The 25,195-nt window shown below is 37.3% G+C and overlaps 1 protein-coding gene across 2 annotated transcripts in view; it reads right to left on the bottom strand.

Annotated features, from left to right (window-relative positions):
- Positions 1 to 25,195, bottom strand: part of PDSS2 (decaprenyl diphosphate synthase subunit 2) — a 121,974-nt gene that overhangs the window by 69,260 nt on the left and 27,519 nt on the right. For both annotated transcript variants that reach the window (XM_049818087.1, XM_049818086.1), the window contains exon 2: positions 5,424 to 5,555. In XM_049818087.1, coding sequence (XP_049674044.1) covers positions 5,424 to 5,555 — 132 coding nt within the window. The remainder of the gene's footprint in view (positions 1 to 5,423; positions 5,556 to 25,195) is intronic.

The following is a 25,195-nucleotide window of genomic DNA, read 5'->3' on the forward strand; positions in this document are numbered from 1 at the left end:
CTCCATAAAGAAAGCTAGATGAGCCTAACCTCATTACTGACCCTGAGCCGGAAATTGGTCTACAGACCTCCTGAGATCCCTTCCAACTTGAATTATCCTGTGAGCCTAGATGTACTATCAGCAGCATCTGGTTGACCCGGAAAGGAGGGTAATGGAAGGTTGAACTTTCTCTGAAGATGGCGTAAAGCTCTTTGGAACCCAGGGGAAGGAAATAACGAGAAAGCTTTGTTTTCATATCTAGCAAAGAAAAGCTAGGAGTAAGCTAGATGGAACTGCAAAGGGACAGAACAGTATGTCCTCTGTCCTTAGGAATGGTGCCTACCCCCTCCTGACTTCTTTGCAACCAAAGAAACTTCCAGAGGAAAAGCAACCAATGGATGAATGAGTCCTCTGGTTAAGATCTGGTATTTCTTGGAGACCCTGAAGTTGCAAATCAATGTTCCTTTAGAGAAGGTAAGAACAAGATGACTTTGGCATAGCCACAATGACAAAGAGCATGTGAAATCAGATTGCGTGACCTGTGTGTGTATGAGCGTCTCCAAAAAAGGATACCCAGGCCACTTAAGTAAGAATTACTACTGGAACCCGACAAGCAAAAGACCCATCACCATAACAAGGAGTTGGCTTCTGCTGCTAACTTCCTGTTAAATTGGGCTTTTGTTGGAAGCAGCATCAGTGTTGGTTCCAAAATCATTACTAAAACACTCAGTAAAAGGAGTATATATTCATGATCACTGTCACTATAGTATTACCATCACTTTTCCAAGCTGCAGGAAGAATTCTGATTCAGAGACAAGTTTATCCAGCGAGTACCTTCTTCTTATAAGAAAGCACGTTCACCTTGCAGGCAATTAATTCCTGGAGCTTTAAAGGCCAGCTGCATCATTCCGAAGGAGAAGAGGAGGGACAGAACCCAGTATTTATAGTACCAATCCAGCAGTCTGTTTGCTGGATTTACCAGGTGTTAGTACAGATTTGAAACAGTACTTTCTATATTCCACTCTACACACACACACAGACACACACTTGCTGAGTTTGGTAGAATAAAAAAGTCTTTGCTTGTCAATGACCATAGGATTCACCAGTATGAATGCACAGGCAGATTTGACTGAAAAAAGGATTTTGAAATTTATTTTTTTTTTAAACCTCTGACAAGCATCCAAGGAAATCTGCAGAGCTGACTCAATGGATGTCAGTACTAGAGGGTATTTTAGAAACTGGCACTAATGACCAAAAAAAAAAAAATATGCAGCAAAACATGAGAGAGAAGAAAATAATTTGTATTAGAGCCAAGGATACCGAGGCCTGAAGACATGACATAAGTTTATTTTCTGGTGTCACTTGCATTTTAAACTGCAATCTAGAGGCTATGTCAAGAATTCATTACTCGCTATAAAGCCAAGGAGATTCCTCAGTCCCCAACCAGTAGTGTCTGACAGTGCCAGACTTGAACAGAAAAAGACAGCCCTTCGGATATTTAGTGAGACGACCAAAGCCAGTCTTGGTACATTCAACTGTAAGAATCTAGCTCCAACTATGAAGCATAAAGCTGTAAGTGTTTACAAACCACATGATCCTGGAGCTTCAATTAAAAACCTCACTTCCAGCCGCAAAGTAAAAGAACAGCAAGCTGCATACTCGGCTGTCCAAGTGAGTTTTGCTCTGAAAGAAGGCCACAGAGAGGAGTGTCAGACTAGTATAATCGACAGTTATGAAATGTGTCTCAAAGCTCTTATGAAGCTCTAGGCTCCTGTGTCACATCTAAGGTGTTCTCTGATACTATTAGCATGATACATTACCATTACTTAGATTCTGCCTAAACCCAAAGTGAGTTTTGTGTTCTCTTCAGCACAGGAGTAGGAATGAGTTTCCAGACAATATGGGATGCACGCTTTGCTTGAGTACAGGCAATGACATCAACCCTTACATGATACTGCTTGCATACTCTGTAGTGAGCACTGCACTTCATCATTACATTTGCAAGGCTTCTGTAGCCAAGGAAATATTTTCCTAAAGGCTAAGAGACCAGCAGAAAGTTTCAACTTTAGGAAATCTGTCCAGCAGCTGAAATAGAGCTGTTTATCATGCTGCTACTTCTCCTCTTCATCCTCTTTTGGGATCACTGGTGCTGAGCTGGAAGTAAAGCCAGGTTCTTTTCCCCGCCAATAGGAATAAAGTCAGGTTGCTGGCAGCATGATAGGGAGGTGGCTGTACGAAGTAAAGCATGCCAAGCAGGCTTTTATAACACTTCCCCCCTTATCTTCAGCATAGTTCATAAGGCAACCAGCAGTTACTATGATATCCTTGCATACAGTGACCCCCCGTGTCCCCAGCTTAATGCGGGCAGATCACGTCTCCCGCAAATTATGAAGTGCTAAAGCTGGAGGCAATGCTGGCCAGAGGTAGCACCATATAACTACACTAGCCCTGTTCCTGTAACTACCTAAATTGTAATCTTCATTATTCTGGAAAAGATTGCTCTCTGGTAGCAGGCATCAGTTTTGTTCCATTGTGTACCAGTAAAAAAACAGATGCCAGCTAAACAGCTAGCTAATCTATTTTTATACACTTAGGTCAATTGTCCCGTGCATTGACATATCTAGAGAACAGGAGAATAGGATAAAAAAAATTTTTTTTGCTAGTCCAAATTCAGCTCTCAGTATATTTCTGTTTTAATTACAGTTATTGTATTGCTTGCTTATATTGTGATTCAAGAATATGAAATAGGGAGAAAAGGTTATGCAGAACATGCCAGATTCCAGGATGAAAAAGTCTACCATGGTTTTTTGTGGTTTTCTAAGTTAAATAATTATTGCACTGTTACATCTTCCTGCTCACAGATTTTACATTTAGTGTAGTACCAGATATAGCGGACTGATATAACCTGGCTATCCACTGTGGGACTGAATATTTAAAGAGAGCACAACAGCTGGTTCCAACACAAACAGTGGGAAAAGAAAGACTGGGCTGGTGCAATTGCTGACAAGTACTGGAACAACTTAGCTCATGCTCGGATTTCAGGAATGCAATTAATTAATCACTACTAAGTACCCTAAAATCAAGTGAGCCATATCCCAGCTAATAGTCCACAATCTAACGTTCACAGTACGTAAGTATCAGGCAATGAAGATGCTCATTACAGTGCCAGAAATAATATTTCCAGCAAAATATTATATATAAAGATGAAGTAATTATATGGCATGGCAACAAAAAGAGCTGCATAGTTTACAGCTGAGCTGAAAATCTGTAAGAATCTATTTCCAAAGCTGGAGACACATATGAACAATAAAGGATTAAGGGTATTTCTTCACTTCACGTCACTGAAGGATATACTTTGCCCTTGATATGTATGTCTAATATACACACCATATATAATTACACTGTAACCAAGATAGCAGACAAAAATGTACTAATGGAAAACTATTTCCTTTTGTTCTTATTCAGGAGAAAGCAGTTTGTAAAACACTATTTGTAATACATAAAACAATCACAAAAGCCCTTTAAGATCACAATTTTACAAGTTGCCTGTTCTCTTAGCTTTATACAAAGGAGAAATCAAAATCAGAAATCAGACTCACATCTAAGAGTGTATTTGGAAAAGTACCTTAAAGAAAGAAAGGAGGTCCAAAGTCAAAGGCAAAGACCACAGCGACTTCAGTAGAGGGCAAGAACTGGCCACTATGGCACAAAATGAAACAACACTACGGCATTCTCTTAGCGTGCATCAGTTCGCTCATATTTACACCATGCTACAGGCTTAAAGTGTCATTGAAAATCCATTTAAATTAACAACTCCATAGCTATCACTTTTGCAGACAGTAATGAACCTTAAGTGAACCTGTGTGGGTGTATTCAAAACTGCTTCATTTTTTGAGTACCTTTGTAACTCTGAACTAGATATTATAATGGCTATTGACTTGCTCAAACTTAGATTATTAGGCTAGATTTTCAGCTGGTTGAACTGGCATAGTTCCAATGATGTCCATTTACACCAAATGGCTCATTATTAATTCAAGGTCTTATTTGCTCCTTAATGAATACTTCCACTACTCACCTTCCCAACGGCAGCTTTAAACGCTCAAACGTTACCTCCATGGTCAGAATCATCATACTCAAGAACTTAGTTATCAAAAAATAATGCTTTTTCTCTCCTTTTGAGGCATATTTAAGGTAAACTTTTTTAATCATTTACAAAACAAACTAAAATACCTCCTGTGCCATAATTAACTAACTAGAATTATGCTTTCATACAGCATGATTTGCATATAAATATAAAAATTTTACAACCCTAAGGGGACATTAAGGACAAAACAAAACAAGAATGGAATTAAACAGCTAAAGGGACAAAACAGCACTCCATAACAAGCCTCTTTTATAGCCTTGTCTTTTTTCTTACTTATTGTTATTTCTGTCTTTACCCATTCATATATATTTTTCTTCTCTGTTATTTTAAGATACTACATGTATTTTAACTTTATGTGTTTGGTCTTTTCAAATTTACAATTCTGTCTCTGCACTTCTAAACCAAATCAGGATACAAACATATCACTAAGTTTGTGCATCTCCATTTAATACATCACAGTGGTCAGAAACACAATTAATAGAAAATCTGAGTCTGTTCCCTCAACCAAGCAACACTCACAGCTTTTCAAAAGGATTTCAAAAATTCAAATTTCACAATTTTTCAACCAGATCTCACTTATTATTTCAGTGGAACAGTCAATTATCAAATATACAAAGGAGAGCCACCACTATTTTTGATTAGTGTTGTTACTAGTATTAAGTAATTTACTTGAAATACTTAAAAAAAATATTTAGGAACTTGAAGCTAGCTGAATTATCTCAGTGAGAGCCTGAGGAACCTTAATGGTAGGCTCAGTAACTCCACTGTGACACATGGAAGGTAAAAACTTTATTCTACACTGCTGTTTCATGGGAAAATATCATTCAAAGGGGCTAGAGCAAAACTTACCTGTTCAGTAAAACCAACTGGTATTCCACAAGACTGGCAATCTGACTCTGAAATTCCTAGTAAGTAGGTGTACATGAGTAACACCCAAGAAACTCAAAATGAAAATATTCTTTTAAAAAAAAAATTTCTAGCATCTTTACTTTTTTGATTCCGAGTACCTTTTAACATAAACTTTCAAATAATTATCTTGATTCAAATGTTTTTAATTTTGTTGTGCCCAAGAGCCACAATTAAGATACAGGCATGGATATTATAAGAGCTTATACAAAGAGTAGGAAATGGTTTTCACCTTGGAAAGCTTACAATAATCCTGAGGAACAAAGTTTTGCGATTAGGTAAGTACCAATTTTCCTTGAGAGTTGAGTGGGCAACTTAAGATGCTTTGATACCACCATGAAGTTACACCAAGGTACATTTGATGGGCATCTTGCTAAAGAAAGTTACTACATACCTGGAATAAATTCCACTGACCATGTTGTGCTGGAAAGAGAGCTCTGCCGTGCTGGGTCCAGCAGCTTTGGAAACAAGCAATATGACCAAACCTCGCATCTGTAAATTATTTCGGCTATCGTACACAAAACCCCTGCAAAAAGGAAAGAAAAAAAAAAAAAAAAAAGCATGTTTCCACAATCCATTTTCACTGGTCCTATCAAAGTGGAAAGAAAGGCTCAGATGTCAGGCTGCTATAATTTCAAGTCTTTAATATTCACGTTTGCATGGAAATAGGCTGCAATTATTAATCGTGATCTTTTGTCATCCTTTACCTGACACTTACAATGAAATACTACTATTGCAGAGAAAAGCAAGTATTCAGGATTAAATCTGGTTTATTTCCAAGGAGCAGCATATGTCCTGCATTTCATGTCAAGCCATGAAAGGAGTATTTCAGAATAATTCAATGTGATCCACTGTAACAGGAATGTAAGAGCTTTCAGTTTGTTGTCTGAAGTACAAAAAAACCAAAAGAAGCCTCATACTTCAAGAGAAGAAAGGGAAAGGAGGAAAGGTACAACCAAAATCTATAACCTGCTGAAAGAAAACTGTTTACATCAGAGAGGTTATGACCAGATTGCACAATACATATAACATGTCTAAGTATATTAGGAATAGACTTTGCAGAACCTGATGAAAGACGTAAAGTAAAAGTTAGAGATAAATGAAGTACAGACAGGTTGTTTTAAACAAAATAACTGTTTCAAATGCTGCATCTTTAAATTTGGGGTCAGAAGGAAACTGCCCCCCCCAAACACATCTGTTGAAAACAATTCTAAATGACCACTTAGAGACACCATCTCAGAAATTAACCTGCTTTAAAGGATGGTTAGCTTTCCTTTTTGACTGCAATGTCTCCAGTTGCATTCTTCCTGTCCTGGTCAAGCTGCTTTCTACTTCCTATGTTCATCAATAAGGCTAAATGGCTAGAAGAAAGGATAATACATTCCAGATGCTATTAAATTCATAAACTAATTTCCAATAAATAAGGGCCCGTATCTCCAATATCATCTAAACATTTGTTAAACAAATCATATAAAGAACTACATCACAGATTACTAAGCACTTCAACTCATTTTATTCCAGAGTATAATTTTAGCCCTAATCACCGAAGGAAATCAAAACAGAACAGTCTTTAAAACATCTTAATGAAAATCTAAGATGTTGATCTTGGAAATACATTTGAATGAAGAAAACAGTGGATGCAACCTAAAGTTTCATCTGGATTTTTTTAATTACATTTACAACACGTCACAATGCAAGAATATCTTACGTATACTAATTTCACGTACACAGACACATGAACATTAAAAAAAAAAAAAAAAGAAAATCATCACTTAAATGGCACCCTTATGTGTGAAAGTTCCTGCGCTAATGCAAATGTTGAGTTTTCTCTTGAGTCTTTACAGCCTGTTCTACAGTGATGGGGGAATGGCCCAAACTACATGCTCTAGTAGGAGAATGAGTGGGTCCACCCAGGTAGCTGGTGCTAGACAGCTACTGCGCTTGGTCTCCACACCCACACTGATTCCAGGCTAACAATTCCCCTCCAGAGAAGCCCTGAGCTCACACTCAGTGCAGCTACATCCTACAAATGCCACTATCAATTAAAATAAGAGGAGACCAGTACGGCTTGCTACCACAACCCACAATATTTTTAGCTCTGGTGGTGTCTAACGAGGCCATGGCTTTTTGTTCTGTGCCTTTCTAACCTGCCCACATCCCCTTTGCTTCACCCGCAGACTAACAGGCTGGCCCACCCAGGGCAAGTTAAGGATGAGGTGTACCCCACACGCTCAGCAACATGGGCAGCCGTGGTGTTAGAGAAGGTATCATCTTCTACCAAATTTCCAAAAGAGAGTGGAAGTGTGTATGGCTTCAGACAGTTACAGAGTTTGCTTCAACTAAGTTGAGGTTTTAACAACCAAGTGGATACCAAACGTTTACAGTCAAAGCTGAAATTCAGCCAAAAGCAAGTACTAGCCACCGATCTTGAACTGCAGTAATGCAATTAAATGTTAGTCTCTCTTAACAGAGCAGTAAAATGCAAATAGCAATTAACACATCACCTTGCTAGCTATCTTAAAATAAACCAATTTAAATGTTTCTAAAAATTAGGAGAACATGGGTAATCAATGTTTTAGTGGAAGATGTTCAGCCCAGATTTTACTATTTACCACACAAGATTCAAACATAACTTCCTGAGGAGAAACCATGTCACAGAGCCACCAGCTCCCACTTCTTCCATCCTCAAAGATCCTTTAAAAAAACCAACCAAAACAAACCCTCAATAAAACAGCATAAGAACCACTGAAAGGAAGATATATAGCATCTTCCAGAGCAGACAATGATTTCTTTTGTAGACCAGTCCTGCAGTACTTCCCAACCACTCAACCCCAGGAAAGCTTGCACAGCTCAGAACTCTCCCCGAGAGCACACTCTGTGGTCCTGCAATGTGCACCTCCATTTTGTTTAGTAGGTACATGTAGCGAGGGATTTTAAGGAGGGACAGCTGCTTGCCTTCAGCATTCTATGAATTTATAACTTGCGTACCTTTATTCTCACCAAGCACACAAATAAATGTTTTTTCTTACCATGTTCCAATATGCAGTTAACAAAGTGCAGCCAAGAGTTAAACACTTAAGATTCTGTAGATTTCCAAAGTCAGAGCCACAATGAACATTAAACTACCCAGGAAAAAACAGAAAATACATATAATGAATAATATATAGTGTGTATACATCCTGTACACAGCATTCATAATTGTTTGTGGTGGTGTAAGTACTTCTCTGGCTTGAATGTCAGTTGACCACATTACTCACAACCACACAAGTTACGCAGATCATGCAACTAAATACAAATATATTTCCCTCAACACTATTTACAACTTATTTTTGAAGAAAAGAGTTTTTAGGAAAAAATTGCTTTTTTCCACATATGTACGCTGGTAAAATCAGAGTGCCTTACTAAATGCAGGATCCCATGAGAAATGAATAACACTTTTTTTTGTTTTTAAAAACAAAATACAGCAAATTATAGTGATACTTTTAACAAACAGAACACTTTGGTTTTTCATGTCTAGTGCTCTACAGCTTGCCAAGGGACAGGATATTACAGAAATAGAGAAGAAAGGTGTTCAACACAGGATTAGAAAGCACTGGCCTTTAAATAAGCCACTGCCTAGATAGATACCACTAAAAGTGAAACACTACAGTACTTTTACCTGATTCAGACTAAGTGAGGAACAGCAGAAAGTAATTACCTATGCTGAAAATACTTGAACATTTTCATAGCAATAATAGAAATAAGTGTTCAGAGCTGTTCAGGGGGCTTGCAACACCACTAGCAATGAACGCCTTGCATTTTTAGCAGAAAACTATTAATGAGAAGTGCAGATGTGGGTGGGGGGGAAGAACAGGACATAAAAATCAAATAGTGGAACAATAAGGAGCAACATGTCTGTCATTTCTACACCTAATCATATAGCCTATACGTTACATATGGTTTGGATGCAATTTTAGACAGGATTCTCTATGAATTTCTAAATCAGTAGTCAAAAGTCTAATTCCATTCAAAACATGACTGAAGTTGTGTTACTGCCATGTAACATATCCATACTAAAGCAAACCACATTAGACTTGAAACAAATAAAGCCTACGGTGATCATCCTTTAGACACTAGAAACTACTGCAGCTACTTGACATGGCTTCAGGGGTCACATTCACATTTTGAATTAAGCTCCCAAGAGATATTCTGCACAAGTAACAGCTATACAAAAGTCTTCCAGATGGTGCAATTAGTCTTGATGGGTATGTGGCAGGAGACAGGTGCCTCTAGGGAAAAAAGTGAACTAAAAGCAACCCAAGTGAAATTGTGCACACAAAAGAGATGCATCAAGCTGTGACTCTTTTGGAAAACCTCTGCTGAACACCACACATACATGCATAAGGTACCCCAAAAAGAAACATTAGCACAATTTTGATTGCTCTAAGTTACACGCTGCGTATCTTGCAAATTACATACTTCATCCTCAGGGAACCGCATACCAAAAAAGGTAGGTAAGTCAAATGCTTCTACAATTCAGTTTTGCAAAACATTAAGAATTTGGGGGGGGGGGGGGAAGAAGGGGGGGAAAACACCCCCAAAAAAGAAAAATCAAAAAGCATTTACTCCAGATATTATCCATATGACAGAATAACCCATTGGAAAACTGGCAGATTCACAGTTTTAAACACAGAACAACGTTCAGAAAAAATTCATGTTACAGCACAGGGGAGAAGCGCCTAGCTCTGACACATGCGCAGTATGACACTGTACAGGCACAAGAGACTCACACCACCCACTCAAGCAATGACACTGGCTAATAGCTAATGTGCTGCAAATTACACCTCCTACTACCAGAGTCCGTCTGCTGCAGAGAATAAATCAAGCAAACATGAGTATTTCACTTAATGCTTTCTGTATTTCTCCACATGTGCAGCCATTTCAGTAGACTTTGCAGTTAAAATATTAACCTCCAGTAACTGTCAGGTTTAACTCCATCAGTAATTTACATTACAAAAAAAAAAAAAAAAAAAAGGCAATTTATTGCAAGCACCATTTGTATTTTTGATCGTATCTTGTTTAAATACTGCAAAGATTTTAAATTATTTGCACGAGACAAAACCAGCTAATATTCTTACCACTTTTTTCATTTAATTAAACTCTTTAAATTAAACAATAGAAAGGAAATACGGCAAATACAACAGTTACTGTAAGGAAGAAATGGACATGAGGGAAATTTCATGGTACTAAGTGGGAGGGGAAAAAACCAAAAAGCACAGGCAACTGTGAAGTCAACTGACTCTGCAAGTGGGCGTAGCAGAAGAGAGCATGCTTATGGGTAGTAGTGCTAGTTCGAATTTAACAACTAAGAATACAGAACATATTTCCCATCTAAACAGGCGTGATAAGGTATTTTGGAAGGGTCAAAAAGGGGTTGTTAAATGCTTAGCCAGATGTTTTTAGTATTTCCCAAATGTTCTGCTCATGATGGAAGCAAACAAGAGCTGCTGGATTTGCAGCCCTTTCATCAGTTATCCCAGCGGGAGCCCCTCCACCACCACCCAGGTGTGTGCTCCAGCCATGGCAGGGGCTGAAGTGAACAGATCACTGCCCTCCTCACCTCCTCTGGCGCTTTTGCCCTTCCTTTCCATGCATTTTATTGCAGCTGTCCCACTGACAAGATCAATCATTTTGTTCCAGGTCATACACAAGCTCCGTGCAGCTACAGGGGGAAAGAAAACAGGGAGAGACACGGGTGGTGATCAGCCACTCCTCTACCTTCCCACTTCAGATGTCAAACAAAAGGAGGAGAAGAGAAAAAAATTTAAAAATGACCTGTTCGCACTGCTCTAATAAAAAGCAGCTGGTAAAGTCTGTAACACAACCAAAATCAATTATGCTGGTGAAGAAGATTTATAAGCCTAGGATAATGTCATTGAAAACACAGGCTAGTTTTAAGCTGAAATACAAACTGTTCTGAAACAGAATCCCCTCTATTCAAACTGACAATCCCAAATGTGACAATATAACCACAGTTTTAAATCTGTAACATCTCGGGAAAGTAACATCTATTTTGCTTAATATAGATTGAGCACTCATGGTTACAGGTGCAGGTACCTTTGTTAAAAAAACCCCAAACAACCCCACACTTTTTCAAAATAAATTATAACTGACAATTCTATATCTAGTGCTAGAGGTGAGGCATGGAGCTATTCGGCAAGACTGTCAGCTTCTTTATTAGAAATGCAAGAGTTCTACCAGCCTCAGGGCTTTTATCCAATTTGCTTTATTAATGACTTGTCAGAAGTAAATAAGAGAAAACTCTCTGACATACTCATTTTTTAAAAGGATGTTAAACCGCTGCATTATAGATGCACTTACCTGAATCATAGGATTTATCATATGACCACACTCAAACATGCATACATTTAAATCCTCAGAGCACTCAATTTTATATATTTGGTGTATGCTAACAGCAGTCTATAGTGACTTATTTTCACCTGCTACTCAAGTTTCAAGCATATGTTAAATGCCCTTCTGCACAATGTATCTTCAAAACACATTAAAACCCCATGTCCATTCCAACATCCACAGCCAGATCTGTAGACCTAAACTGAATAGAAACACAACAAAGATGATTTTAATTGCTTTATCTTGGAAGAAGGTTGCAGTAGCATACCTTGTAGAACAGGAAGCTCCTGGAGGAGAGCTCCTAAGGTCCTCTCCAACTGAGTGACTCCATGAGAGTAGAAAATAGCTGCTCAGTTTTCATAGGATTTTGCTTACAAGGAGAAACAGTTCCTAAGTAAAGTTTAAAAATTCCATGCAAATTTTCATCACTTCATTGCTCTTAGGACATAACTTTTTGAAGGATTTCTAGGAAAAGTCAGAGCATCCTTCAATATCAGAAGAGAGACTGATTTCTTTCTGGAGTTGCTACATGCGCCTATTTCTTCAGGCTTTAGTATATATCCCACCTATTCTACTACTTTCAAGAAGAAAATTCCAACAACCTTTTAAACACAGCAATGATCACAAAAGATGGACCCTTCTAGGAAACTATAAAAGTCAGAAGGTTAAATAAAGTTGTGGAGATTCAAATGGGCAAGATGCCACAAAAATAAAATCTTATCATCAAGATGAAGTTTAAGAAACTACAGATTTTTGGGCAGGTACAAAGCAAATACTGATACTTGGCCCTGGGTACTTGCAGTTCATTGTACTTGAGCATTTACAGCTCCCAGAAACCAATACAGCCTTCAAATTCTTGAAAGAATTAGTTTTTCCTGGATCCTGTAGAATCCCATTTAGACACTCATATCAGTCTACCATCCACTGCTACTAGGTTTACTGGGTTTCCCAAAGGCAGAGGTTATTTGAACTATTGCCATGATGATCAGCTACACGCTTGCATATTATTTTACAGGTTTTTTGATGTACTTGCTTCCTCTAGGATAGGTTATCCCCTAGGATGAATGGGAGGAGTTGCTGTTCAAAAAAAAAAGCAACACAAAAAGACATTCTAAACTCCCATTTTTCTGCAAAACTTATGACCAGCTGAGGATGAAGTGGAAAATGTTTTGCTTGGTAAAAAGAAGGGAACCACCAACTTCTTCATTCGAGTGAAGACGCACAGCAACAGTTTGAAACCAAAGTTTCAAAAGAGCTGGTTTTAGGTTGCATGGTCATTTAAGATCTGAAACCAGCCAACTATGGACATAGAAAAAAACCACTATAAAAATAAAGGGCAGCTATAATCAGACATTTATCTCAAAGATACTGATTATTCAGAGATTTTTTTTTTTTTTTTATTTAAAAAAAATAATTCTACCCTCTAACCATCAGATCTTATGAGTGGTACGGGCAGGGCAAAAAGGACTACCTTAAGGATGACACTCAAGACAGGACACAGAAAACAAACCACCAAAATGTATTTTTAAACCAACTGCCAGTCTCTGCTGTTTCTCCTGGTCAGTGTTTGGCTTGATATTGGAATGTGATGTGGATAGCAGGCAAGCTAATACCAAAAAATGCAGTTAGTGTCTGAGTGCAATTACTCTGACCAGCAGCAGCTTGCAGGTCTGGCACCCTTATTTTCCTAACCACAAATACTTAGACAGAAGCCTAATTTTGGTGTGTCTGATTTCTCCATCAATATTGACTTTATTTAAACTTTGTGGGAGGTCTAGCACCCCACTGTCGACCAATATCAACAGGTCTACTCAAGCACAAGACTACCTTTTTGAAAACAGGCACTCTCAGACACAGGAATATTCTGCTTAGTGAAAGCAATACAAATATTTTGGAAAAGTTCTGTGAATGACAGAAATATGATTAGCTTCACAAGGCTAATGAATTCAGGCACCTCTGGAGGTCCAGTGTCACTTCAGCAATATTGTAATTGTAAAGCCTGTCATAAAAATGTATTTCGCATTAAATAAACTCTACTAGGGAAATGTAACAATGAAATAGGTCAGCTCCTGCCCATTATCTCACACTAAAAATGCTCACAGCGTGTTTTACAAATGGATGAAACATGAAAAGGCAAAAATGTTAAGATATGTATTGTCATTACAGAATGATTGAAAAAGTTCTTTTAACCTTCTGTACTCAACAATATTTCTAAATAACCAAACTGATCTTCAGCATTATTCAGATGAATTCATTATAAATCTTTATTCCTTAAAAACACTGAAGGCTCTTTACTAGCCGTGAAAAAGAGGTTCCAAGTTCTGTGCTTCAATGGATTGTTCTCACGTACTGTAAATAGCTTAAGCCAAATACACACCAAGAGTCCTGTAAATACAAACCTTCCTTTTAAATAGAAAGAGAAATTGGTTTAAGTGATTGAAAACCAGGCAGCACCATTACTCCAAATGGCAGCACCTCTACATGTGTCACTATCTACTAGAGTTAAGTGGTTATACACAGCAGAAGCCTTTTGTAAACTGGTGGGGAAAAAAACCCACCTTAAACACAGTGTAGAATTAGGACAGAATGCAAGGCAGATATACATACACATGGTTACAAATGGGAAGAAATAGAAATACTCCCAGATACTACAACAAATGTATATACTTCTAAATACTATATACTGAGGGCTTTTCAATGGTTTATTCCAAGTAAAAAAAAATAAATTAAAAAAAAAAATCAATTTTAAGCCAACAGTGGAGAACACAGACAAACCTAGACCATAACTCTTACCATTATCATCTTCATTTGATGTTTTTCTCTAGATTACTGATTCTAGAGAGTCTTTTCAGTGAGACCCAGGTGGCTGACTCTGAGAATTAAGACAAATCTGGGTTTTTACTCAGGTAAGAAGTATTTTCAACGTGACCTCCACCCAAATTCCATAGTTCTCACTCCGCTGTGTCAGTATCACCATCAGGCTTGTTCGCCTTTTACAAAGATGAACATAAACCCCAACAAATCTCTGCCCCCTTTTCCTGCATCATTGCTAAGCATCAAATAAGCTCATTAAGTTACCAGTGGTATGCTTTAAATTTATGAAGTCATGAAAGAAGATACAGCACAAAATACTGAAAGCATTTTACAGTGAAGCAACCGTTAGAAAAAAAAAAAATAAAAACACTGGAAAACTTTAGAGATTTTCTATTCTTTTACCCTCAGAAAAGACAAGACTTTAGAAGGCTTGAGATTTTAAGCAAACACTTGTGGTTTTGGAAGTGCTGGTTTCCATGGCAACCAGTAAGGTCTTCTTTATATAGCATTATAAACAGATGGTAAAGACCGGTCATGTTTGTTTCTTTGCCAATATATCAATAGAACTGCTGTACTACCCTATCTCATGTATTAGAATTATTAAGTAATTTGGGTATTTGAGCAACAAAAATCTACAAATCAGACTTGCTTAACTAGTACCTTTTTTCCATAAACACATGAAGATTCTCAACAGTAAAGTCACTGTAGTCTATATAGTCAGATTTCCTTGGCAAAGCTTTTTATAAATGTTTTCTCAGCACTTGCCATGCAGGGTACATTACTACCACAAATATGAATCTGACAGGGATTAAAATAATGAATTCGAACAGGAAATAGAAATGTGACTATATTTACACCCACTGGCATTAAAGCGTACTTTAGAATTACGTTTTTGTTGTATTACATTTGGAATTATTCAGAGAAGATGCAGCAAACTGTAAACTTACCTTCATTGTGCCATAATAAGCAGAGGTTATTCTTGCAGGTGATTTGTAAATAATAATAATAATAATAATAAAAAAAATCTTCAAATTTTAATCTTTCAGTTGTAGCTATGGCACACTTGTACATACCAGTGTTCTTATTTCATAGATGGCTGGAAGTATGAAAAGAATTTGATTTGGTACAGCATTTGATTTGGTACCTCTCTGGAAAAGTCTGAAGCACTACTAACAGCGCAAGCTAACATAGATTTTTGCCATTGCATGCAGCTTATTCCTCCACTGTTTTAGCTGTTTAATATGTTTCATGTCATAAATCAGGAAAAAAAAAAAGAGGAAAGGCAGAAGCAGAACTCCCATCAGGTGTAATGACTGCATGTCAGGAGCCCAAATTACACATTTTAGATCAAAGTATCACCTGTATTCTAACCAGATTACGAATTATTATCAAACTATTAAAAATATCACTAATTCTGATGCAACTCCCACTGAAATTCATGCCATTTCAATCAGTGCTTGCACATACAATTCCCACAAAATAGTTAAAAATAAACAATAGACAATTTGTGAAGTCTGGTGTTTTTTTCCCTAAGCAGTAGCATCTCTCAAGGACAAATGTAATAACCCAAAAGTTATCTTTTCTCTACCCCAAATACAAATTTCCAGGTCCACTCTTATCCAATCTGCTACCAATATCACAGCAGTTATCACTAATAAGCTTGAGATTCAAAAAAATCCACACACAATGCAAAGCTCTCAAAACCCACTCAACTTCATAAAACAACCAATAATACACTTTGCAAAAAGTGTGAACTATTAAAGATTTGAGTATGTTTGACAAAGATCAAGAGGATAACAAGCATTCAATATGCACAGAGAAGCCAGAAATGTGCTAGGGTATTGATGAGAAGTCTTCCTGCACATCAAATGGGACTGTGTTAAGCAAGAAGTTCAAAAGATAGATAATCACACACAATTTTTGTGTTGCTAGTTTTATATTTATCTGTTTGTTAAATTGTATTTGTGTATCATTTGCCTGGTATCAGTTGGGTCCATTCTGCCAAAATCCCAGCAGTTTCCAACAGTGCTTAAACTGTAGATACCTAATGCTACATAGCATAAAATTCCTAGCTCGGTTTCGTTGCACAAGGCCGTTCAGAAGTACACTTTCAGATGACAAGAAGTCCCTGTTCTTGTCTATGCCTTCATGGATCAAGCCACTGCCCACTGCCATGATCAACATTCCAGCAATCCCAATAAATTTTCATCATTTTAGGATACTATTCACCTGCTGGCTACACCAAACCCCACCATTTTCATGCTCCAGGTGATTTAGCTCCACCATAACATAAATTCAGCGTTACTCTTTATGTTTAATATATAAGCTTGATCCATATCAGGTGGAGGAAGATGAGGTTAGGGAACATTTCAACAAATCAGATGTGCACAAGTCAATGGGATGCACCCACAAGTGCTGGAGAAAATACCTGATATTATTGCCAGACCACTCCATAATCTTTAAAAAGTCATGGTGTTCTTGGGGAGGTTCCCAAGGACTGGAAGAAAACAAAACAAGTGTCACTCCTACCCTCAAGAAGGGCAAAGAAGAAGCTACAAAGATAGCTGGAAGTACATAGGTAGGGGTAAAACATTTACCTAGCATTCCAAATAAATGAGACTTCAATTTCACAGAGCCCTTTTTTTTAAAAGAGGGGACAAACCAGAACAAGCATTGTGTGAAGGGCCTGAACTTCGGTTTGGTGAGCATACTGAACACCACGGAATTTGGAATGGAGTGGAGAGCAAAAGGCAAAAACATGTCACGTGTAACATAAGACAACACAGCCCTCACACCAACTGCTTTATTTACATAAGATGTAATACAAAAAGATGAACCACAGTTTCAAGACAGTACAGTAGCATAAATGAAGAAGAAAGGGAGCTGCTGTACTAAAGTTTTGTAGTTATTCAGAAAAGGCATTGGTGGTACTGACCACCTCAATTTTTCCTGGACCGCCTGGTGCCAGACTCTGGAGGGCAAAGTTAAGGAACATAGTCTGTAGGAATTACTGGACTCCACGAGAAAAACCTGGCAAGAGGAAGCAATGCTGGAATGTGAAGCAGGAACCTATTTTCTCCCAACTGGAGCGACCTCGACTGCATGACAAATAAGTGGAAAGCAGCACTGCTAAGAGAGGGGAAAGAACGAACAGCCAAAAAGGAGGGCACCTTACTAAAATGTCATTCTTGGAGTAGAAGCAAGAATGAAAAGAAAAATGAAAAATTAATGACATGCCAGACTTGTCAATTTGCTTTAAAGAAGCGTATCTACCACTTCAGGTGCCTACAGCACAAGGAGAACTGTTACTCACTGTGCAAGTCAGGCAACCTTGGAAAAACTTTCAAGACAAACATCATAATAGGAAAGGTGAAAATAGAGGAATCTTCTTCAGGCAATCTGAAAATAAAGATCTTCCAAGGTCCACCACCTAGGGAAAACTGAGGAGAGCTCAAGGTGAAGCTGCCAGAAGCAAAATTACCCCAGAATTAAGAGTCACAAGGAAATAAATTTAAGTCACTGATCTGATCCTGCCTCCAAGAGATACAGAGATAAATAAAAATGAAATGCCAGGCTCTGACAAAGGAATACAGCACTAATACTAAACCTTTACCAATACGAAGTGGAGTGGGTGTGAGGAGAGAGAAACCTTTGCTGGTGACATGCAGGAAGATAACTAATGTTTTTTACATGTAGTTTACATGCAGTTTTTATTATGTAATTAACCAGGTGTGCCTGACATTTTATTCTAACCTAGTACACATCCTGCCACGTAGCTCACAACACTAAAAGTTTCCATTGAGAGTAACTCAGGATAGAGTTGGCATTTTCAGCAGTAGCTTAATCTTAGACAAATTATAATAGAATTTGTGTTACATGAAAAATGTGAACTCAAATTGCTACAGGAAGTCCAGCTTATTTTGAAGAATATCTATTTCTTCTTTAAAGACCTAAAAGAATGTTTCTGCTTAATACTCTCATTCACATAAACTGCAATGCAACATTATGGTAAAAATACCTAAACCTTTATCCTAAAAAACCCCTCAACCAAACAAACAAAAAAAACCACCTCAATTTTTCTAGAATGAAGATCAACAAAATGCTGCTTGCAGCCAAACAAGGTAACATTATGCAAACCAACAACACCCTACTGACAAAAGATGTCAAATGCTTCTGAAAGTAATTCTACATTTATTTCAAATATTCTTTAGTTATACCAAAAGCAAACTGTTACTATTGTCAATGGCAAAAGGAACCCTTATAAAGACGTAACTCACTGAAAACTATGACAACTCCCAGGCTTTTTGTTCTCTCAAGTGTACTGACATTTCAGAAAAAAAAATAAAAATTTGGGAAATACAATTATGAAAAAAAAGACAATGATTTCCAGTATTCCATTATTTTATCTTTTAGTTTTTCGGTTATATAAGCCACCTCTGGAATGAAATACAAATACCATTTCGGGATTACCTCTAGCAATACACTCAAAAAAGTTAAAGCAAGACCTTAAGGAAAAAAAGTGGTTGAGACAAATTACCACCACCTTCCCAAAAAAACAGAAATGTTCCAGAAAACATGTAACAGCTATTGCACAGAACTGGTAGTGCTACATCTCATCTGCAGAAAAAAATATATAAGAAAATCAAATCTCAGATTTCAGGATCTTTTTAAACTTTCACCCCAAATTTAGCAGCTTCTAAGAAACAGTTTTTCCCAAATGATACTTTGTCAATATTGGTAGCTGCTGACTTGCAAAAACAAGTTAACAAGTTACCTGTTAACATTGGTTTTCCCTCTACCAGTTCTCCAGCTGTTACTTTAGCTAAACACCAACTATGCCTGACCTCACTTAGTTCACGAGACAGCTGAAAAGATAAAATCCAATATACACGTTGCCTGATGTGCCATGACTTGATTTATCATTACAACAATGCTAACTACATTCTGCTTATGACATGCAACTACAAACATTCCCATAAGTAAATGTGAATGAATCTGAGGACCAGAGAGCTACCATCTCAGCACAACTGGACAGCCTTGAAACTCTCACTTCAATTCCTACATCATTCTATAAGATTTTAGAAATAGCTATTTTGTACTACTTACATATAAAATCATTTGATTAATTGAGGAGCTTATGCTTGATATGATGAACAAAGTACACTCTACACAATTTCAGTGTGGGGAAAAAAACATTAAAATTGCACGGTCACGATTTTAAATTTATGAATGCCAGTCTGTTCTATTCTTCTATTTGGCTATCTTTGGTCAAAACAATACCGTGCATTCAAATAAAATTTTCTTACCACTTGACTGCATATTTAACAGTGTTGTTTAGTATCTCTAATGTACAGGTGTGTAATTATTAAGTTTCTTTTAAAAGACAAATATTAGGGCACATACGTCAGCAGAAAATGCTTCCAAGATACTTGACTTACAAAAATAATTTATTTTTTTTTAAAAAAATTAAGAGATAGAACATGACAAAAGAGATAAAGAATTTTTTTTCTCCTATATTATCTTACATCTGAAAGACAGAACTTAACTTTGGATCATAGTCAAAGTACTTCTAGCAAGCTTGCTAAACTTTCACCAAAAATCCAATAGTCCAGTTATATTTCTACTGAAGTTTGCTGGCAAGTTCTCTAGTATTACAAACTGTGTTCCCTACCATGCCAACAGTGGGATATGTTTTAATACTGTGAGAAACCATATGTACTTTCCTTTGGATATGTTAGCACAAGAAAAAACGAAAAAGGTCATTCTCATAAGTGAGCCTAATTTGCACATACAAGCTTACAGCCAAGGAATATGTTTGTGTGCTACGACTTTTTTTTTTTCCCCATCCCACTAAACATTTTTTTCTTTTTTACTCAAGTTAAGCACACTTCATCTGTTATTTCAATTTGCCATTGAAAAAAGCGTATGTAAGATGAGCTGTAAAATTACAGGATCATAAAATGATGTAAATTTAAATGTCAAAATGTAAATGAAAAATGTACAGATATCTAAGAAGCATGTCACTGGAATTATATATTAACAGTACCACTACAATTATAATACACAGCGTTCTCAACAATTTTCTTTACCTATCAACTTTGCTTTTGCCAGTTGGCAAATACTGCTTTTAGCATTGTTAGACGCCATTCCAAAAAAATTTCAGATTTCATTTTCTCTCTTCACCAGACTACAAGGTAGCCAGCTAGAACGCTAGAACCTTTTGGTGCCTCTGTGTTTGTGCTCAGATGTCTCCTTTCTGCCAATGAGGCCAGCCACAGCAGATCCTGAGGTTTCTGAAATGAAATGTGATTAGAATTTTGTGGTGAAGTGTCAGTGATCAGAAATAAAGAAAAGACAGAAAATGAAGAAATTGGATTCTCTCCTAAAAACAGTATCTGTTTCTATGCTTTATTCTATTTTGGCTACTCATTCCTGAAGAAAAAATAAAAATCATAAAGGTCTTCCCTCTCATGATAAACTTCTGCAGAGGCATGCAACCCTGCTGTGAGGAAACTGAAAACACTTTACTCCATTGGAAGAAAGAAAGTAGAAACTGTACAAAAATCGCCAGACACAATGAACATTCTGACCTAGAGGCAAAACATAATTCACAAAAAACATCTGCATATGCACTCCTACCCATCTATACTGTTCCTTAATGGCCCAGCCTCAGGAGAGGTGCTTATGTGGAAAGACAATTACGGATCCACCACCTCCTGCCACAAACATTATTCAGTCTCTCAGAAGGAAGAAAACACCCAAGAACACACACACACACACACACACACACACACACACACACACACTGTTTTTTATAACCTGGATAATTCTTCAGATAAACCTGCAATAGCCAGTGATGAAAAAAGACCATCAATATATATTGAGGCTTAGCCTGGCTTTTCTGTCCAACCTGCTAGGCAAGCTTTCAGTTCAACCCCCCAAACACTAAAAGGTACTGAAGTACAACTTTAATTATAGGCTGATAAGACTACAGCAAGCTTTCTTCTAGACTTTATGCCTACCATTCTCCTTAACTTTCCCAAATTTAAAAATTCAAAGAACAAAATCGGTTCTTTCCACACATTGAAATCAGTTATGAGTCAGGGTTCCTATTCCTGAAGGAATAGGAGCAAGAGAGCGAAGCAGATAAAAATCAAATGTGATCCTCCAGGTCCATGTTGGGATTTGCACACTTTTGGAAAACCACTGCTCTCTTTACAGAAATACAATTCTGCTGACTAGTGCTACAAAACAGAATGATAGTACCACGGTGACACTTCTCAATAAGCAGGATAAGTCCCAACAATAACATCTTTGGGGAGAGCCACAGTTTTGCCCATCTTGGACAGAGTCTAAATTTCAAATTACTGATAGCCTGTTATCTCACAGAGAAGACTATATGGTTTCATTAACTTACACAGCAAAAATACAGAGAAAGATATCCATAAGCAAATGTATTTCACATTGTCAACCACTGCAAATACATACAGAAACACCCATTCATGAGAAGTCCTTTCTCTTCATGTACTAAAAATCACTGCTATGAAAACACAGCAACTTCTGAGGGCACTTTAACACTATGGCAGGATCTAGAACGACGCATGCTAACTAAATTTAATAACAACAGTAGCTACTAGTTATATTCACTGAGCAGAACTTGAGATCAAATTGCAGTTTGTAGTCTTTAAGTAATCAGATTCTTGTTCTCTAGCTTTAATGACCGAAAATGATAATTCAATTGTCAAGGGTGCATCTGAAAGTTATAGATAAGTCAGAAATCTAAAAATAAGAACTTGTAAATGTTAATAGACTGTATATAGAAAATGTCAATCCTGGTGCAAACTCTCAACAAGTAAAGTTTAATTAGCTCCCCTTATTGACCTTTTTAGAATTGCCTCCATGGAGCCTATTTTGACAAAAGAACAAAAACAGTGTATACAGTCTTCATTTTTGACACAAATTTGGTGACTGTCAGAGGACATCGCTAATGCCATCTAGAGACTTGAATGACAATGTCATGATTTAACGTAAATGCTTCTTCCAGGCAATAAAAGGGAGGACAAACATGCCCATTCTTGGTATGTTTCATCTGCTAACCTTAATATTAAATTTACTAGAATATAGTGTCCTTGACCAGGATTCCAGTGCACATTCAAGTATTAGGACAATATGTCTTTCAAAGACTCCACATTAAGATAAGCCCAATATCCCACTGTCTTTAACTTTTATTTGCAAGTTCTCTACTACCATCTGTGACAATGATTTTGTAGTACTAGTGCTCCAGTCTTGTGTGACGATTTTTTTAGTACTGGTGTCCCATTCTTACCAGGCCTATTATGCTTGCAGAAGAATCATAACACAAAATTGTAAAACATTTTTTCGTGTAAAATAGTATAGGAAGTGTATAACAGCATTTATATAAGATAACACCTAAACATGGAACATCTAAATTCTTTTTTGTCAGTCAATGATGCTGCATCAACTTTACCAAACCTGTCTTCAAAATCCACAAAAACAAAGACTTAGGAATTTGTAGCACTTCAGTTAAGCTCTGAAGAAGAAGAGCATTTGAGACAGTGCATGAAGTAGAAAATCCAAGTTAGCTGGTATAAATGACAAGTTAACATACACAATCTGTAATTCCAGGTATATCCAAAGTTACTGAAATGTCAGACTCTGATGACTTGAATTACTTCAAGTCAATAATTTATAAAACAGCACAAAGTCTTTCTTTTCAAATAATTTCCCTTTTTCATAATGTAGGAATTATGCAGTACTTTTATATCTACATAGATCATGCTTGTTATATTAAAATATAATAGTAGCCATGAACATAAACACTCAGAATAGAGTTTTACTCTTGCATTATATTCTCTTATTAAAACTGCTGTAGTAAATATACAATGTGCTAATGCAAAAAGAGCTTGTCTTGGGACTTTAGTTCTTCCTTTGAGTCATGATCTTCCATCAACTTCATGTGAAAAATGGTTTGTAGTGAATAGTAACTTCCCAGTTTTAGGACCGTGCAATTAGAGTTCTTCTGACAGTCTCTTAGAATTATCTCTCTTTTTAGCAGAGTTTTCAGTGTAACTTATGAGATGAACAGAGATGGGAACAAATACTCCCTTGCTAACATTGTATTTCTTTCCAATTTTGCAGGGAGAGTAGCTGCATCCTGTAACTCTAACAGAGTGATGAAGCTTGTATGATTGTACTTCTTTGCAGGACTGATTTAACTAAAGCATGAAGTACCATTAATAAAAGAAAATGAGCTCTTATCTCAAATAGCTTGGACTTGATGCTCCTGGCACCCTCTCTTATTCTTGGGTATCTGCTACAAACCTACTGTTTGGAGGTTACTGCAGCTAAACAGAAAACCAAAAGCATCCAATGCATTTTATTCTCTCATCTAAGAGGGTACCATGACTATTCAAAGAATATATACAAGACTACAAACACAACATCAGCATTTCCTGAAAGTTGAAGGTCCAGTCATGTATCTTACTATTTACTCTTTTTTTTCTAAGCAAAAAATTTTTGCACAGTTTTCTTGAAGGGTGAGATAGAGGGGAAGGGAGAGGAATGACTTACTTAACTAGACATCACCAGGATACTGTCCTTGGAAATTATATGTAGCAAAGCACACAGCAACTCAAATTAGATCTCTCCCAACACAATCTACATGTAATAAAAGAACCATAGCTAATGCAGCATTGTATACACAATGGAACGTGTGTCTGCTGTGTAATACAAGGTAGTATTGCCACAAATACCAAGAAGGTCTTGTTCTGGGGAATGTGACTCAGTGTCCAATTGATTTATTATTATTGTTGTTGTTGTTATCACTATATTTTATTTTAGAAGTTAGAATTTTTCTCCTCATCACCACTATCCTTAATCCCTAAGAAAAAATACAATACAGTTTAAGGTTAACAACTTCTTAATCTAGGCTACAGAGACTTTCTGGATGCCCTTGTAAAACACAACCTTGGCAACTTCTGTGGTTGGGCTAGAGCTCTGGGCTACTCCCTCACTGACCATTCTCCAGTGCATCCTGCGGCAGTGCTGGCTCCCAACCTCCCCTTTTTTCGCCTACACCATGCTGCTATTAACCTTGCTCATCCTCACCGCAGCAGTTACTGCCACACATGCTAAAGCTCCTGTCTTTACTCTTATAGCCCAAGGAGGGGGGGGACAGGACTGAAAGGAAAGCAAGAAGAAAGGACAAAACTAGGCTGCCAGCTGTGCCACAGGTCACAGCACCCACTGAAGCTGCTCTTCTTGTGGCAGAGGTTACACGTAGGTAGATTAACAATCACCAACTCCTTCTCCAGAAACAGCCCAGCCCTGCGCAAGCTGGGAATGGAGGAGGAGGAAGAGGTTGGCTGCTGAAGCAGCACTGAAGAGACAATCTCCTATCTCATCTCAGAAAAGGTGGCAGTCATGCCAAACTGCATTAAGCCAATTAAATTTTACAGTCAAAATGATTCCATCAAGCACATAGGAAAGGGAAAAAACATTGCATACTAGAAAAGAGTGAAAGGCAAAAATTGCATTCTTTTCTTTTAGTGACCCTGGGATATAACTGACTGAGGTCCAGCACTACTTTTTGTACCTCTCACATGAAATCAACAGAAAATTCCACATTTGAGTACATTTGTTCTCTGACATCTGTTACATTTTAGCGTAAAACTTAGCCTGAGAAAAGCTTTACTTTCCTTTTCCAATTATATACCTTGCTTTCAACTGATTTAGAGGCAGGTTTCCCCCCTTGGCTATTAAGGTTAGTGAAAGATGACAGTTATTAATATTCTTTCAGTGAGACGATCTTTCAACAAAAGTTTTTGCTATTATCTAGGAATAATAAAACTCCAAAATTTCCCTACATCTCCTCTGGAACTGAAGTCCCAGAAGATGCAGAGCAAGAACACTTCAGCTAACAATACCTGCTTTCTCTTTTCA

This window comes from Accipiter gentilis, chromosome 15 (assembly GCF_929443795.1).
Source record: "Accipiter gentilis chromosome 15, bAccGen1.1, whole genome shotgun sequence".
Taxonomy (NCBI): domain Eukaryota; kingdom Metazoa; phylum Chordata; class Aves; order Accipitriformes; family Accipitridae; genus Astur; species Astur gentilis.